Here is a 15,505-nt window from a genome sequence, read left to right on the forward strand (position 1 = left end):
TTTTTCAGGATACTACTCAGTGTGGTCTATTTTCCCCATTTCAACCAATGAGAAAATAAAGCTTGAACCAAGCTCCCTTAGTGTCTAAACTGACCCATGAACCTTGTGACAGAGAAAGGACTTGGAATCTAGTTTCCACAATTTCTATGACCTCATGGGATTTCCACATTAGATGTAATACTGTTTTGAACGTTTGGGCCTAGAAGCATTGTAGTAAAATCAAGTTTTCTAAGTCAGTGAAAGTTGCATTTGCCACTGGGTTGCCCTCCCTCTCTAAGATGCTAACCTCTGAGATTACCTACAATAGAAACATCTGCTAGCCTAATTAGGTCACAATGTTTATTGGCTTTGCTGTTGGTGGGAAACACTGTGGCACAGATGCTGTTCTTTTGGCAATAAAGTGCTTTTACTGGTGGAGGACACTGCTTGGAGAATAAATGGAACCACTCTGGGAGAAGCACACCTTAAGGATCTATTTTAGGACTCTTGGTCGATACAAAAGTAGGCGATCTTAAGGAAAGCTATTGTGCTATCATATGCCTCACTTTTGCCATTTGTAAAATAAAAATGCAATGAGCTCTTCATCTACAGGTGGACAGAAATGTACAAAACCTGATTATTTCTGTCATTCTGGATGCTGCCACTTGTGTATTATTAGCATGGGCTCCGGCCATAGATTAATATGTTGCTGGGAAGGATGGAGGGCAGAGAAACACCTCAGAACCCCTTGGTATGGTAGAAAGTGGTGATGTAGAGAAAACCCCATTTTCTGGCTGAGGCAGCAGGCCCCAGGAGACAGTATCATGCCCAAGCTACAGAAAAGGTTTGTGTTTAATACAGTTGTCCTCCTTCTTCCCTGTCATTAGGGGCAGTCAACATGGCTTCACCAAGGGGAAGTCGTGCTTGACCAACCTCATTGACTTTTATGAGGACATAACGAGGTGGATGGATGATGGCAGAGCTGTGGACGAGATCTACCTTGACTTGAGTAAGGCATTTGACACAGTCTCCAACAGCATCCTTATAGCTAAACTGAGGGAGTGCGGTCTGGATGATCGGGTAGTGAGATGGACTGGGATCTGGCTGAAGAAAAGAAGCCAGAGAGTCGTGGTCAATGGGGCGGAGTCTAGTTGGAGGCCTGTATCTAGTGGAGTGCCTCAAAAGTCAGTACTGGGGCCTGTATTATTCAATATATTCATCAACGATTTGGACGAGGGAATAGAGTGTACTATCAGCAAGTTTGCTGATGACACTAAGCTGGGAGGAGTGGCTGACACGCCAGAAGGCTGTGCTGCCATCCAGTGAGACCTGGACAGGCTGGAGAGTTGGGTGGGGAAAACTTTAATGAAATATAACAAGGGAAAGTGTAGAGTCTTGCATCTGGGTAGGAACAACCCCAGGTTCCAGTATAGGTTGGGGAATGACCCATTAGAGAGCAGCGTAGCAGAAAGGGACCTGGGGGTCCTGGTGGACAGCAGGATGACCACGAGCCAGCACTGTTCCCTTGTGGCCAGGAAGGCCCATGGCATCCTGGGGTGTATTAGAATGGAGGTGGTCAGTAGGTCAGAGAGGTTCTCCTTCCCCTCCACTCTGCCCTGGTGAGCCCACATCTGGGATATTGTGTTCAGTTCTGGGCCCCTCAGTTCAAGAAGGACAGGGAACTGCTGGAGAGAGTTCAGTGGAGAGCCATGAAGATGATTAAGGGAGTGGAGCACCTCCCTTTTGAGGAAAGGCTGAGGGAGCTTGGTCTCTTTAGCTTGGAGAAGAGAAGACTGAGGGGTGACCTTATTACTGTTTACAAATATATAAAGGGTGAGTGTCATGAGAGTTGAGCCAGGCTCTTCTCGGTGACAACCAATGGTAGGACAAGGGGTAATGGGTTCAAACTGGAACACAAGAGGTTCCACTTAAATTTGAGAAGAAACTTCTTCTCAGTGAGGGTGACAGAGCACTGGAACAGGCTGCACAGGGGGGTTGTGGAGTCTCCTACTCTGGAGACATTCAAAACCCGCCTGGACACATTCCTGTGTAGCCTCATCTAAGTGTTTTTGCTCTGGCAGGGGGATTGGACTAGATGATCTTTCGAGGTCCCTTCCAATCCCAAAGATTCTGTGATTCTGTGATTCCTCACCTACTATGGATACGTGGTCTGCAACTCCTTATCATAAGTAAGATTGGTAAGTTCTTTGGGGAAATGGAATCTCTTTTCCCCTATACTTGTGCAGCTTGTACAGCGTATAAATAATAATGGTCATTAATGCTAATAATGTATTTTTTAACCTCTTGATCATCCTCTGTCTGATGAAATAGCTGTAGGAGAGAAATTCTGCTTTGAATTTCTGGCAGAAACTATTAACATTGCAAAGGCTAGCAGAAGTCAGGTAATACTAAACTTAAAACTCTCTCCTCAAGTTTTTTGTTAAGCGAGAGTCTGCAATTGCATTATAGTCTAATTTTTTTTAAATAGTAGGTGGGCTGCAGGCTCTTCTCTGGTCAGTGTGCTACGTGTTTGTCTTTCTTAGCATCTGGGGCAAATCCCTTGAAATAATTTCTCACCATCCTTGTGTAGAGCATCTGGCCCAAGAGACTTTGGTCTCAGGGAGGGCTCTGTACACGCCTGCAGCACAACTGAGAAACAGTGGTGGGGAAACTACACATACACTCAATACAGTGCAAACAAGGCAAAGGGCTGCCTTAGTGATTTTGCTGTTGAAGGGACCTGCATTAGGGGCCGCTAAGTTTGGCGAGAGTCTTCCAGCTGCTTTCATGGGACTTGAGAGCAGGTCTTCAGTGATGTGTAAAAATGTATGGAGCTCTGCCTGCATGAAGATTACTCTCTGCAGAGTATTGAAACCCAAACATTTTCATGTCACACAAGTAGTATTTTCCAGAACCTGTGATTTGGCCAAACGAAGACCAACTCAATGCAACCATGTTTGCAAGTTTTCTACACTCTGGGTCATGTTTTCACCACCATAGACTTGACTTTCCAAGATGCAGTGATATTGTTGCTAGGATGGGCCAAAGGCATAAATGAGGGCAGATTTGTAGGGAGAAGTACAATTATCAGACATCATATAGTTAAAAGACTGGATATGCTTTTGGGCATGCAAGCCCATATGCCTGGAAAGCTGAGTTTGTTTTGTTCTTTCAGCTATATTCTTTAGTTTAATAAAATATATTGCCTCTTCCTACAAATCTTGCCTCACATTATTTGCCTTTCAGCTCTCTATCCACAGTAATTTCTGCACTGGAACTGTTGAAAAAAGGCACAAATTGTTTCTTCCACTAATTATAAAGCACTCCCCCAATCCCAAGTATCTAAGACAGCTGAATTCTTGCTTGCTCAAGCTTTCAAAAATAAAAACAAAATCATAAAAATCAATCCTTGGGTAAGAGAACATGTCTGAAAAACATCAGCCTGGGAATTAATAATTTCGGGATGTTGTGAACCACTGCAAGGAGACTCTTGCATGGGAATGCTCACATGACCTGAGCTTTCTAGACTGCTAAGCATGGACACCCCAACACAAAAAATATTTCTGGAGATCTTGCCAGTCTTCCATGTTTCTGTCCAGGAAATGTCAGGCTATCCACATATGTGCAGGTCAGCCTTCATTGCAGGCAGTGAGACTGATGTCATTTGCCACCTGTATCTCATTTGGGTAATAAGCACAGACTCGGCAGTTATTTGTTTGGGTCTTTCCTGTGTCAGATCGGTTGAAGCTCAGTCAGCCAGACACAGCAGGCAAATGGCCACACTTCCCTCTCCTGCTTTGCCTAAAGAACAGAGGACACATAGAGGGGAGCATATAGGAGTCCTGTCTCGAAAGTCAACCCACAATATATCTAGCAAAGCCAACGAGTCTTAGCCTAAAGGTGGAAGTACCAACTGGGGAGAATGAGACTTGACTTGTTTGGACCGTGGGTCAGGAAGCCGGGCTGCAGTGTGCAGCAGAGGGTTAATGGAGGAAAGCACAAGGCCCTCAGCTGTGACTAAAGACCCGAAAAGCAACAGCTGGGATAAAGGTTTGTTTCTGGGCAGAGCAAGGTATGTGCCAGGGGAGCTGGGTGCTATTTTGAGGACATGCCTTTGGTAGAGTGCTGCCTGGGGGAACAAGCTCTGAATCCCAGGAGGAGGTAAGAAAGGTCTGTGCTGCCAACCTTTGGTGGAGATTTAAAGACCAGGGGGCTGCAAAAACACTGTCTTAAGAGGTGCTCTGTAGTGTTGAGGGATTGCTTGTGCCTCTGCAGGGGCTAGTTAATGCTGGATGTGCCAAGGGTTTTGTGGTGTAAACAACTCTTCCTATGGTCTGTGAATTCCCTGCTGTTCACAAGAGCTGATCAAAATTATTTTTTTTTTCCCAGCTTGAAAGAGCTGACTCTTTTCCCACAGAAAACATGACAACTCAAAAAATTATCTGCCAAATTTTGTTTGGGTACTAGCCAATATTCTTTTTTGTGTTGTTGTTCACACTTGCAGATTTCCAACAAAATCTTGCAAATGTTCAGAGAGTGAAGGCCCTTTCAGCAGAACTTCATGTGTGTGTTTCCCCAAAGGCTGAGTTCTGCCTGCCCGTGTTTCAGGCTTTCTCAGCATGGCCTGGGTGAGGCTCCCCTTGGAGAAGGCGTTGGCACCATGGATACAGCATGGGTAGACGTGCTGGTAGCGTCTGCTGTTCCATTTATTTTATATTCTAATTATGCCACAATGCCAATGTGTGTATGTATGCTGCTGGCAAATGTGTTTTGCAAGATACCCTTTATGTGACCCAACTTGGAGAGGATGTGGGTCTGCTACAGCTAATGTTAGAGAAACTTCCTCAGTGGTTCATGCTGTACCAGTTCATGCAACACATTTTTCTCCAAGGGCTCTCAGTTCAGTCCCCACTGCGTCATTGCACGGTTATTGAAACTAAATGAGGACTGTTTCCATCTCTTCCCTCCTTCCACCACTCTTCAAGTGTTCCTGCTATCTCATTAGCTGGCTATTTCTGTGGATTTTTATCTTATGGAATTCCTCTATAGCCACACACTACCTTCCTCAGTTGCTGGCTTGGGATTTATTTGTTAAAAAAAGCCACTTTGAGCTTGGAATCCTGTAGAAATTCTGTTGGAAAAAATTTTCACTTGAAGCATCAAAGAGACACTCTGCCATCTTTGATGGGTTTCACAGCAAGATTGTAGAGAGGAAGAGAGGTGGAATGAGGTGGGGGCCAGTAAGATGAAAAAAGAAGCTGAGAGAGGGAAAAGGGGGGAATACAGATGAAGAGTACAAAGTGGCAAAAAGGAAAGGACAGGTGAGAAGTGTTATTTGAGTTGGGCTGGCTCCTTTTGAATATCAGGCTGAAGGCAAATGAGAAGCATGAACACTGATTCCTCAGCATACATAAAGGAGCCTAATCAGGTGTGAGACTATTTATCATGGTCTTAATGCACAGTGCATCCCTTCTATGAGAATGCACATTTCTGGACACTGTGCAGTCCTTGACCTTGGATAGTGGTGGGTTTCACAGAACCATATGACAAATTAGTATTTCTGGCTGAGAGAACGTCTCCTTCCACTCCCTTTCCCAAAATCACATGCAGCTCATGCCACAACACTCTTCTAAATCACACTGAAATGTGCTATTCATCAGAGATGCACTAGTCTCAAAGACATGCCATGAAACCCACAGATACAACACTCAATAAAACATGTATGTCAGAGACAGACATGCAGGACAGGACACTAAAACATCTAGAGGAAAAAAAACCACTTCTGGGTAATGTATGGCTCTTGTCTCCTGCTGACTCTACCAAGTGCTCTCAGTTTCAAATTTCAGGACTACTCATTCTCTTATGTAAACCCTGCAAAATTTGCATGGCCAACTGTGTTTCCAATACTACTTCTATTAAAGTAAAAAACCCACTAAGCCTTTTGCTAATGCAAAATGACATTTGCACAGCTAAATAACAGTAATTTTAAGAAATTTGTAATGGAAAAGCTAAAAGTTCCTCCAACAACTTTAACATGCCTATTTGAAAAGTATTTTATGGTAGGTTCAGTATAAAAACTTGGAAGAGAAAATATTATTTGTGTGCTGCACAATCAAGTTAATATTGATATTGTGTGAAGTGACTAAAGCTAAGATGAAATAGAAATTAAAGTGTGAGTGCTTAAATAGTTAATAGCACAAAGCACATTTATTTATTAAAAAATGGACAAGCATCCATGCACAGTGCATCTAAATGCATCCACTTAGCCTTAATGAAATACTTCTACTATGCATTAAATTAGCCTGCTTTCAATCATTCAGAGCTTTAGCAGAATCCAACATTTTTTTTTATTTTTTTTCTTTTTTCTTTTCCTAATATATATATATTATATACAGGGCTGTAGATGTACTCTTCAACAGCTAATATTTCTATGGTTCATCTGGCTTTTGAATCCTTGGGTAAGTGGAAGAACTGCAATAATTTAAAACAAAAGAATTGAAGAACAAACACTATTTAATATTTTGGGTTTTCGTTGGTTGTTGGATTTTTTTGTTTGTTTTATTTGTTTGGGGCTTTTTTTGTTGCTGTTGTTGATTTTGTTTGGGTTTTTTTTAATGTTTAGGGAGAGTTGGATGTAATTCTTGACTCTGTTTTTGCCCTCAAAATATGTAGGTAGATGAGGGATTTGGCCACATGAAAAGTGGACTCACCTTTGCTGGAGAGCATTCCCTGAGACTTTCAGCCCACAGAATCTGATACTCCTGCTCATATTTAGTCACTGAATGTCCCGAGTAACCCTGTTGGTATGACTCAGCATGAGCAAGGGAGCCAAAATCCAACCCTGAATGATTCTGAAGGTTAGGAGTATGTCAAATAGGTTGTAAGAAGTAGCTGTTTCTCTTTTTAGTCATGCTGGCTTCTCCAGGGAAGCAGAAGATGCTGCTACCTGAGAGTTCTTCCTTTGCATCTTCTCTCCAGATTTGTAGCTATCACTGCCCATGTTAGATGGGAGCAGTACTGGGTTCAGCATCATCTCACACAATGTTTATCCCTATGCAATTTATGGAGCAGAGATATAACTCTGATGATGATATTGTTTTTGTTATTGTTATTATTTCAATACAATTTCTATTACATAAATGCTCAAATACTCCAAAGAGGACTACACCCAACAGGTGACAGGATAGTCAGTATCCAAAGTATAAGATGGCCATGCAGTTGAGAGCTGTAGATTATGGGATCATGCGTAGGGTTGTGAGCAGGTGTCTATAGGTAAAGTAGACTTCAATGGTTGTAGAATGATCTGATGTAAGTGGTAAGGTTATGGCGCCCTGTAGGATTGTGTGTCAGGTAGGTGAGAGATGAGGTTATGCATGTGACTGTGGGTAGCTGGGGTGTTGGAATAGGTGTTTGATAGCAGATGAGCTTTGGGGCCGTGTATTGGACTGGGAAGAAGATTTGTGAAAGTATGGATATAATGCTGTATAATATATCAGATGTATATGCTGGGCACTGAGGTAATGGATGATGAAGGTATAGGACAAATGAAAGGAGGGATCCTGAGCAAAGGAGCAGTCATAAGAGTCAGAAGTATACAGACCTGGTGTGGTATTAAGGTGCAGGCCTCGCTGATCCCTGAACCTGTGCTAGAACTTTGTGTGGATTCCTGCAACAAAAATCAAAAACTGCCTCCCACTACAAGCCCACAAACTGATTGTCACCACTTGATTTTGGCACGCTAACTTCCAAACACATCCTGAGTGGCAAGTTAATTTTTGCTTGTGTTTTCTTTCACACCATGCTCTGTTGGTATCAGAGGATGAAAAGCATTTAAAAGGGAAACCATGAAAAAGAAGCATGGTCCACCAGTTGACTAGAGTCGGTTGACTTTAACACACTCGAATCTTTTCGGTTTGATTTCCTTGGGAAATGAAGCCTAGCTGATTGTACATGTGTATCTGTTTGTCCATATGTTCTTCTTCCCAATAATTTTTCAGTACAACCAATTTCAACCATATTTGAAAGAGGGCGAAAGGCTGAAAAGTAACTTGTTTCTGTATGTATCTTCAAAACTGATGGTTACACAACCTCCATAGGGGAAAAAGCATGAATAATGCAGGTGGTACATGGCAGCAGCCACCCAGACCAAATGGTGACTGCATTTTGTGTTGCATCATAGTGTTGATTTTGTTCCACTAGGAAACAAGCACGTGTTTCTGGGCTAGCCACAGCATGCTGTTTCTGTTTCCGACAGGGAATGTCACAGGGGATATGATGGGATCTGGCTTTCATTACAGCAGGCTGAGGGGGGATTTTGGAGACACCACACAAGAACTCACAGGGAGGCAGGCTTCGTGCTTTCTGTTCACAGAACAGCTTGTTGTACAGCAGTCTAATAAGAAATACTTCTGGAGGGGCACCATTACTGATGAGAATCCTACATGCTCACATTAGTGTTCTGCATCCTCAGTGCTTAAATTGGAGATTGGAACCATTTATCAGTGGCATCCTCACGGGCTGCCATGGTGATAACAATAAGGGGCCATGGGCTGGGTGGGCAACCCGCCTGGGCTGCCACACTGCATCTCAGGTGCTGGTCTCTCAAAAGTTGCACAGTTTCTTTGCCCAGCTGCACAGTTTCTGTCCCCAGCTGCAAAAGGACACCTTTTTGTGAAATGCCTGGGGAGTGACTGATTAAAAGCCCTGTGTGAATGTTAAGTAGTACTTTATTACTGCTGTTTCTCTCACCAGAAGCAATGATTTTAGGGGGCAATAGAGCTGCAGGAGATAATTACTCCTTGGGAAAGAATGGTTCATGTTATGTATGGTAGGAGTAACCCGTATTTGAAAGGAGAGGGGTAGTGAAAGAAGCATTCTGTGAGCAAACAGTGGCTCTGAAAGCTGGATTTCCTGCACAGAAGGATTCCTTCTGGTCCCTCTGAAATTTCACAGAAGTCATGGGAGATCCAGCAAAGATGCTTGCCATTTATCCTGGAGGCCTGGGCAGCTCTGTAATTACAGTCAGTGTGTCTGAATCTCCCTCTGGTTCCTGTGTACTTCCCAGCAGTGACATGAGTACCAGAGAGACCCTTGCTTCAGAATTTGTCAAGCTTAACTCTGCTGAGAAATCAAACCTGCCCCGCCACACTGAGGAATATTCCTTTGCTGAATAACCTCCCCATGTCAGCTGGACCTGGAGCTTTAGAGGCACCTGAGCCCAGCATGGCTCATAGACCTGTGATCCAAGAGATACATTTGCAGAGGAATGAGAGAACCATATTTCTATAGCATAACACGTATATATATATATATATATAAACAAATGAGCTGGCTTGCAACACTAGGTGGCAGAGGTGGGATCTTTTCTGCTCTGAGCGCTGTCCTATAAGGCATTGCTTGTTTAAGTACAGTCGCATTTAGTTGGAGCTGCAGGAGAGAGACAGAGAGATTCTCTGTGTTTACAGCCAGCACGGGCTACGGCGAGCATCGAACCTGCCCCCCTTTCTCCAGCACTTGAAGGGGAGAGTGCGAGGTTATTTGGGAATCTGGCCACCCTGGGTCAGCTTTTGCTGCGACTGGATTGGCAGAGCTGGCAAAGCAGAGCCCAGGGGGACTGAAGGAGACACTGAATCCCATTTAATTTGAGAGAAGAAAAAAAAAAAAAAAAAAAGGAGAGAGAAGCGAAGAGACGGAGAAAAAGGCAGAGGAAGCGGAGCGAGTGAGAGAGAAGCATGAGGACCTACTGGCTGCACAGTATCTGGGTGCTGGGATTCTTCCTGTCCCTCTTCTCCTTGCAAGGTATGTGATGAGTTCTTTCTTGCAATCTCCTCAAACCCCTTCTGCTTGAATTGAGGCTGATGGACTGAGGACGGCCTGAAACATGGAGCTGGAAGCTGGAGCTTCCTCTTCCCCCACTTCCCCTCCAAACCTTCCCCCCTCCTCAGGAAATAAGCGAAGGAAAGATCGCTGCTGGTGAATCCTATGGTTAGAGGGCATTGCATGTGACTGCTGCTGTATTTATGCTTTTGCAGAGGGGACTTAGGGGGGCACAGTAAGATTTGCAAAGGAAAAGAGGGTAAAGGTGGGTGTCCCCTCCATCCAAAGCCACTGCTTCTCAGCACTCTGGGTCATAAGTACTGATGCTCCTGGATTCTTTACCTTCCTGAGGAGATCAGTGTTAAGTTTCTTTTTTTTTTTTTTTCCTGAATTAATTTTATTTTGGTTTTGCCCCAGAGAGGAGGACGTTAGAGGAACCTCTGTGCCTCTGGTCTGTCTGTGAAAACCCTATGTCCTTCCCCTCTACCAGGGAGGAAAAAAAAAAAAAAGAGAATGACAGAGGAAAGACAGGAGAAGGAAATTTGTTGGGTATGGGGTTTTGTTCAGTGGAGAATTGCCAGCTGGGTTTCTTGCTTTAAGAGCCAAGTGTGAGTATGGAATTTAGTTTGAAGTGATGACAGGCATGCTAGCTGTTTTTGAGATGCTTTCTGTAAACAGGAGTTAAGGGTTAATGCCTCCCATGCTGTATGTATAAATACATGTCACACATGCACATATAATCATAGCCCTCCAAATCACAGCTTGTACATGATCCACGCTCACTCATACACACCAGTGGTGCTACACACACACATATATATACACACTCATGAATATAGCATGGAAGATGAATAAACTCACTCTGGCACATACAGTTCTAGCTCCTTAGCACATGCAATTCCTGGAGTGCCAGCCTGCCTCTCTCGCACTCATGTTCTCCCTTCCTCTTCCCCCCCCCCCCCCACCTCCTTCAAGCCTTTTCTTGTGTGTTCTCTCCATCCTGCACACTCGCGTTCGTGGTTGCTTGCATATAAAAGTCGCTTGCCTACTCTGCTGCACCAGCCTTGTAAGCCTGCATGCGTGCACACATATACACACACATAGGTGAATATATAAATAAAGAACATATATGCACTCTACCTGGCCTACTCTGTGCCTCACGGTCTTGCGTTCACAGTGAGCTGCACACTTAGAGGGTATCTCGCTCTGGCTGTTTTCCATACACTCAGAGCTTTTTTTTCTCACTCTCTTGTGCATACTGTAGTGTACGAGTGCTGTGTACAGGGATATGCCCAGTCACAGCAAACTCACCTCCCCTTTTCTCCTGTTTTATACACTCTCTTGCATACACTCTCCTCTTCTATTTTGTGTCTACTAAGCGAATTCCCATATTCCCTCTGTTATACACATGCTTGCTTTCACAACCTCACACTTACCTGTCACCACTGCATGCACTCACTGCAAAATCCCTTGTTTTTTGCCACCTTCTCACATTTACTGAGTGCTCCTTTTAGTACAGTCTCACTTCTTCCGTCTCTGGTTTGCGTACACACTCTTTTCACTGTCACGTATTTTTGCTCAAACTTGCATTCTCTGAAGTCTGGATTGTGAATCTGGCACCAGCACCTTCCAGCTGACTTCCTTGCTGTGAAGTCACTATTTCTGACAGGGAAGGAGGATTTTTTTCAGCACACAGGATGTATGTGGGGTGAGAGGAGAACCGATACTTGTGTAGCTCATGTCAGCAATGAAGTTGTGTCGCTTAATGTGAACTTTGCTCTGGAGGAGTAGCTACAGACCCGTCAAAGGAGATGGTCATTGGTGAATCACAATGACTCTAATATTGTCTATCTCTCTGATGCATGTTTCCTGGCTTGTAGTCGACAGTGCTTGCTCCGTGCAGTGTTTCCAAGCTGCAAGCCTTCCCCGAGTTGTGACCAGAGCATCCTGATGCTCGCACAACCGGGAGCTATTTCAGTCCTTTCTTATAGCTGCAGCTACTGGCATTTCACCTTCTGTTTTAGTGAGTTACTACTGCCACAGCCACATCTATTCTGATTTTGAAAGCATTACAGAAGGTCTTTTGAGGGCTGTCTTACCAGGTACCCTCTAAGAAGGCAGAGGCAACGCAGTTGCCCTCCCTGCGTTTTGGGATGGGATGGGGCAGGGAGAGGGGAGTGTTGCAAACCTGGAGCTGCTTTTTCTACTGCTTCCAAACTTCAGATGTGGTATAAACCAGATCCAGTCCACTGCTGGATCTGGTTTTGTAGCAAGCAGTAATTTCCTTTCTCTGATCTGGAGGGTGAGAGGCTGGGGAAGCAGGAATATTTGGGCCACACAGGAGAAACAGGGCACTTCACAAGCAAGCCTGAATGTTTCTGAAGGAGTTAAAAAGATGCAGGAAAGTATTGTGCCCTTAAAAAAAAATAAAGTGAGAGAACCACAAAATGCTACCAACCACTTATTTCAAATTAACAAATTAATTGTTATTCACTGAAAGCTGTGGTAACAAGCCTTAAACGCTTCTGTAACCCTGCTAAGCATTATTCTGCGGAGCTCTTACCCCAGGAAACTGCAGTAGTGGCTCTGACAGGCAGTGACCCCAGTTGGACCGGCTTCCAAGTGCTCTCTGAGCACATCCCTCCAGAGCCAGCCAGCTGAGCCTGCACCTCTGTGAGCTATCCAAAACTTGTCCGTGCTTTCTCTCCCCCTTTTCCTTGCTGTCCACTTGGGGGTGTACCAGTGACCGCAGAAACGGCTCATCATCTTTTTCTCTTTTCGCAAAGCCAACTAAACATGGGGGTGAAAGAGAGCAATGCCAGCCAAGCTGGGGCTGAATAGCAGGTGGTGGGGGTGAAGGGGAGGGATTGCAGCTGAGGCTGTGGCAGGAGACCTACAGGCTCCCGATGCCAAGTGCCCAACATGGGCAACATCCTCCAGTGCCCAGGCCAGGGGATATGCAATGGGTTGCCGGTCCTCCCCCTGCCTGGGCTCGAGGGCTTTGGCTCCTTCTTCCCTACTTCAGAGGCCCTGAGTCCTGCACAGAGGATATTTGGTTATTTTCTGATCACTTTGTTTCCTTAATTTCATGGTTCAGGATTCCTGCATTTCCCTGCTGCTGTGCTTCCAGTCCTCGTTCAGAGGCAGGTGGCTCAGAGGTGGGATGGATATTCTTCCTGCATGGTGCTCTGGCCTTCCTGCGCTGGGGGAGAGCTGGAGGAATAGAACTACCTACACACCCCAGCACTGCTGGTGGGTGGGATTTTTCTAGTGGCATGCTGCAGCTTTTCTCTCAAATGGATTTGTGTCTTAGTACGGTGTGCCTCGTAGCTTCTGATAAAGATCAGACTCATGAATTGGACTTAAAAGCTGAATTTTTCTTTTCCTTTTTTTTTCCCCGAGTCAAAAAGTGAATGTATGGGAATGGGGATGCAAAGCAAATTATTTGGGTCTATGAAAAATTGCATTTTGATAATTAGAAGAATTTTGTGTTGATGTTTTCACTTTTGCCTACTATTACTCTAACTTAGCTGTCAATTTGAAAAGTAATTTTCATTTTCCCCCCTGAGCATTTTATTTTAAAAATGAATGCCTTGACAAATTATACATTTTCTTCAGCATTGCTTTACATTGAAAATTCTTCTAAACAAACTCTTTTCCTTGAGAAATAACAGCTGTTTCAAACCAGCAATTTGCTAAAAAATCCCAGCTTGTTTTAACAAATCTCCTCTACATCCCCACCTCATTGGTTAATTGCAGGAGATTTTGTGATTTAAAAAAAGAAAAAAAAAAAAAACAAAACCAACACAAAAAACCTCTACAGCCAATTTAGTGAAGTAGCTTCTTTAGGAAAGGAAATGCAGAATGGGTCTGCGTAGTACTGGCAGCATTTATTTATAATGTATTTTTTGAGCTGCTCAAAGCTGTTCATAAATGGAGAATGAGTCTGATGAAAGAAATCACAGAAACGCTTGGTTAAGTGGAGTAGGATGCTTTAGGTTGGTATGCAGTAAAAATGCTATCTGTAAAGTCTCATGTTTTATAACATTACTAGGAAACGTGGGTGTGAAAAAGGATAGGATTGTTAATGTGTGAGGTTTGTGCAATCTGTATGGATGGAAGTATGTACTCAAGTGTTTCTTCACTGATAATGTGTACGTAACGGATGAGGAGAACAGAGGAAAGAGCAGGAATGTATGTGCATGTGAGTGGTGCCATTGTAGTGTATGGGTAACAGTGTGGGGTGATTCTGATGCATTTGGCTAACATTTAAATGCTGCTGACTGGAGAGAAAAAAAACAGACTTTTCCTGCTCTCCTGAATATACTTTTCTTTCTATCTGTTTTCAGCTCTCTCTGTTAAATAAGGCAGGGGAGGCTCTCACAGGCTGGACTGTATTGATGAGGTAAACAACTCGGCTGCCTTGCTTTCCCCTAAAAGATGAAGAGATTCAATACCTACAACAAAACACTTTGGTTGTAGGCTTAAGACAGGGAAGAGTCAGAGAAGGTTCTTTATCTTCAAGCAGGGAGCGTTAAAAAGATATCCCAAGCGTTTCTTCTAGTCCTATCCCAGGGATCACAGACCATTTGAGTCAATAATTAGCATACTAGTAAGGCCCCATTTCCCATAGCTGTTAAAATCCCAGCACTCAGCTACCTACTCAAAGGATTTGATTATAAGTAGAAATTCACTTCATCTTTTAGTCTTGATTATCCCCTCTCACACAAGAGTTTTACTAGTCTTGTAACAAATACCCTATTCCAAATGTTTGTGGGTGCTCCTTTTCAGCCTGCAAACACCCCTGCATGTGTTAGTGGTCTGAGGAGGAGACAAAGTCTTTAAGAGTTAGTCTTCACACCTCTTTTTTCACATACAAGCAATAGATCTCCTTCCAGTCAGGGTGAGGAATATGGCTGCTGTCATCTTAGGCTGATGGAGAGCCAATGCTTTAGAAGTTCATATCTTTAACTGTGTTCCAGCAGTGCCTTCTGTCAGCTTTCAGGTACACCAAGGCACTTGCCTTGCTGGTGGGGACTGTCCCTTTCCCTCAACAGATTTACCTTGTGCAAGAGTGTTTTGCCTAGGAATGGGTTAAAGTAGTGATGTTAACATGAGTCTAAATATGATGTAGCCCCTGCAGCAGCAGCTGGGTGCTCTGTGCGGTTCCGTGGACAGGCTGGTGCGGCTGGGCAAGGCCGGTGGTGAGGAGCTGTAGCCCCGCTTATTGATCTGCGTGCTGTAAAGTGGAAACAGGTGGCAAAAGGTGATTACGAGTGAATGCAAGGGAAACCTCCTTTTCTGGGCAGATCTGAATACCTGATGGGCTTCCTTGTGGAAGAGAGCCAGCTGAGGTCATTGGCTGACAGAGGCTGTTAAAGGATGGAATAACCTGAGTGAAATCCATAGTGGTAACAGACAAAGGCATCCAGGAAGAGTCTGGGGAAAATCTTTCACGTGTCCCTTTGAATATATGGGCATGTGCTTTCCAAAAGATTGTCTTCTTTGCATGCAGGGTGGCTGCTGGGAGGTTGCAGAGTTTTGCTGTATGCAGTCCCTGTAGGAAGCATGAATCTTTGCCTTTTCAGTATCCCCTTTTCCTTAAAGAAATGTAAGCCATAGTTTTATGTACTGTTCAGGCTCAATCAGCAATGACTTTGACAGCTGATGTGCTTTTCCTGCTGTCATTTTATTTGGGATAAAATCAAAA

At 44.0% G+C, this 15,505-nt stretch overlaps 1 protein-coding gene across 1 annotated transcript in view; it reads left to right on the top strand.

Annotated features, from left to right (window-relative positions):
- Nucleotides 1-9,400: 9,400 nt before the first annotated feature.
- Nucleotides 9,401-15,505, top strand: part of LSAMP (limbic system associated membrane protein) — a 1,028,643-nt gene continuing 1,022,538 nt past the window's right edge. Inside the window, exon 1 of the mRNA XM_082045856.1 lies at nucleotides 9,401-9,777. Coding sequence (XP_081901982.1) covers nucleotides 9,711-9,777 — 67 coding nt within the window. The 5' untranslated portion in view covers nucleotides 9,401-9,710. The remainder of the gene's footprint in view (nucleotides 9,778-15,505) is intronic.

The sequence above is a fragment of the Streptopelia decaocto genome (assembly GCF_964273445.1).
Source record: "Streptopelia decaocto genome assembly, chromosome: 1".
Lineage (NCBI taxonomy): Eukaryota > Metazoa > Chordata > Aves > Columbiformes > Columbidae > Streptopelia > Streptopelia decaocto.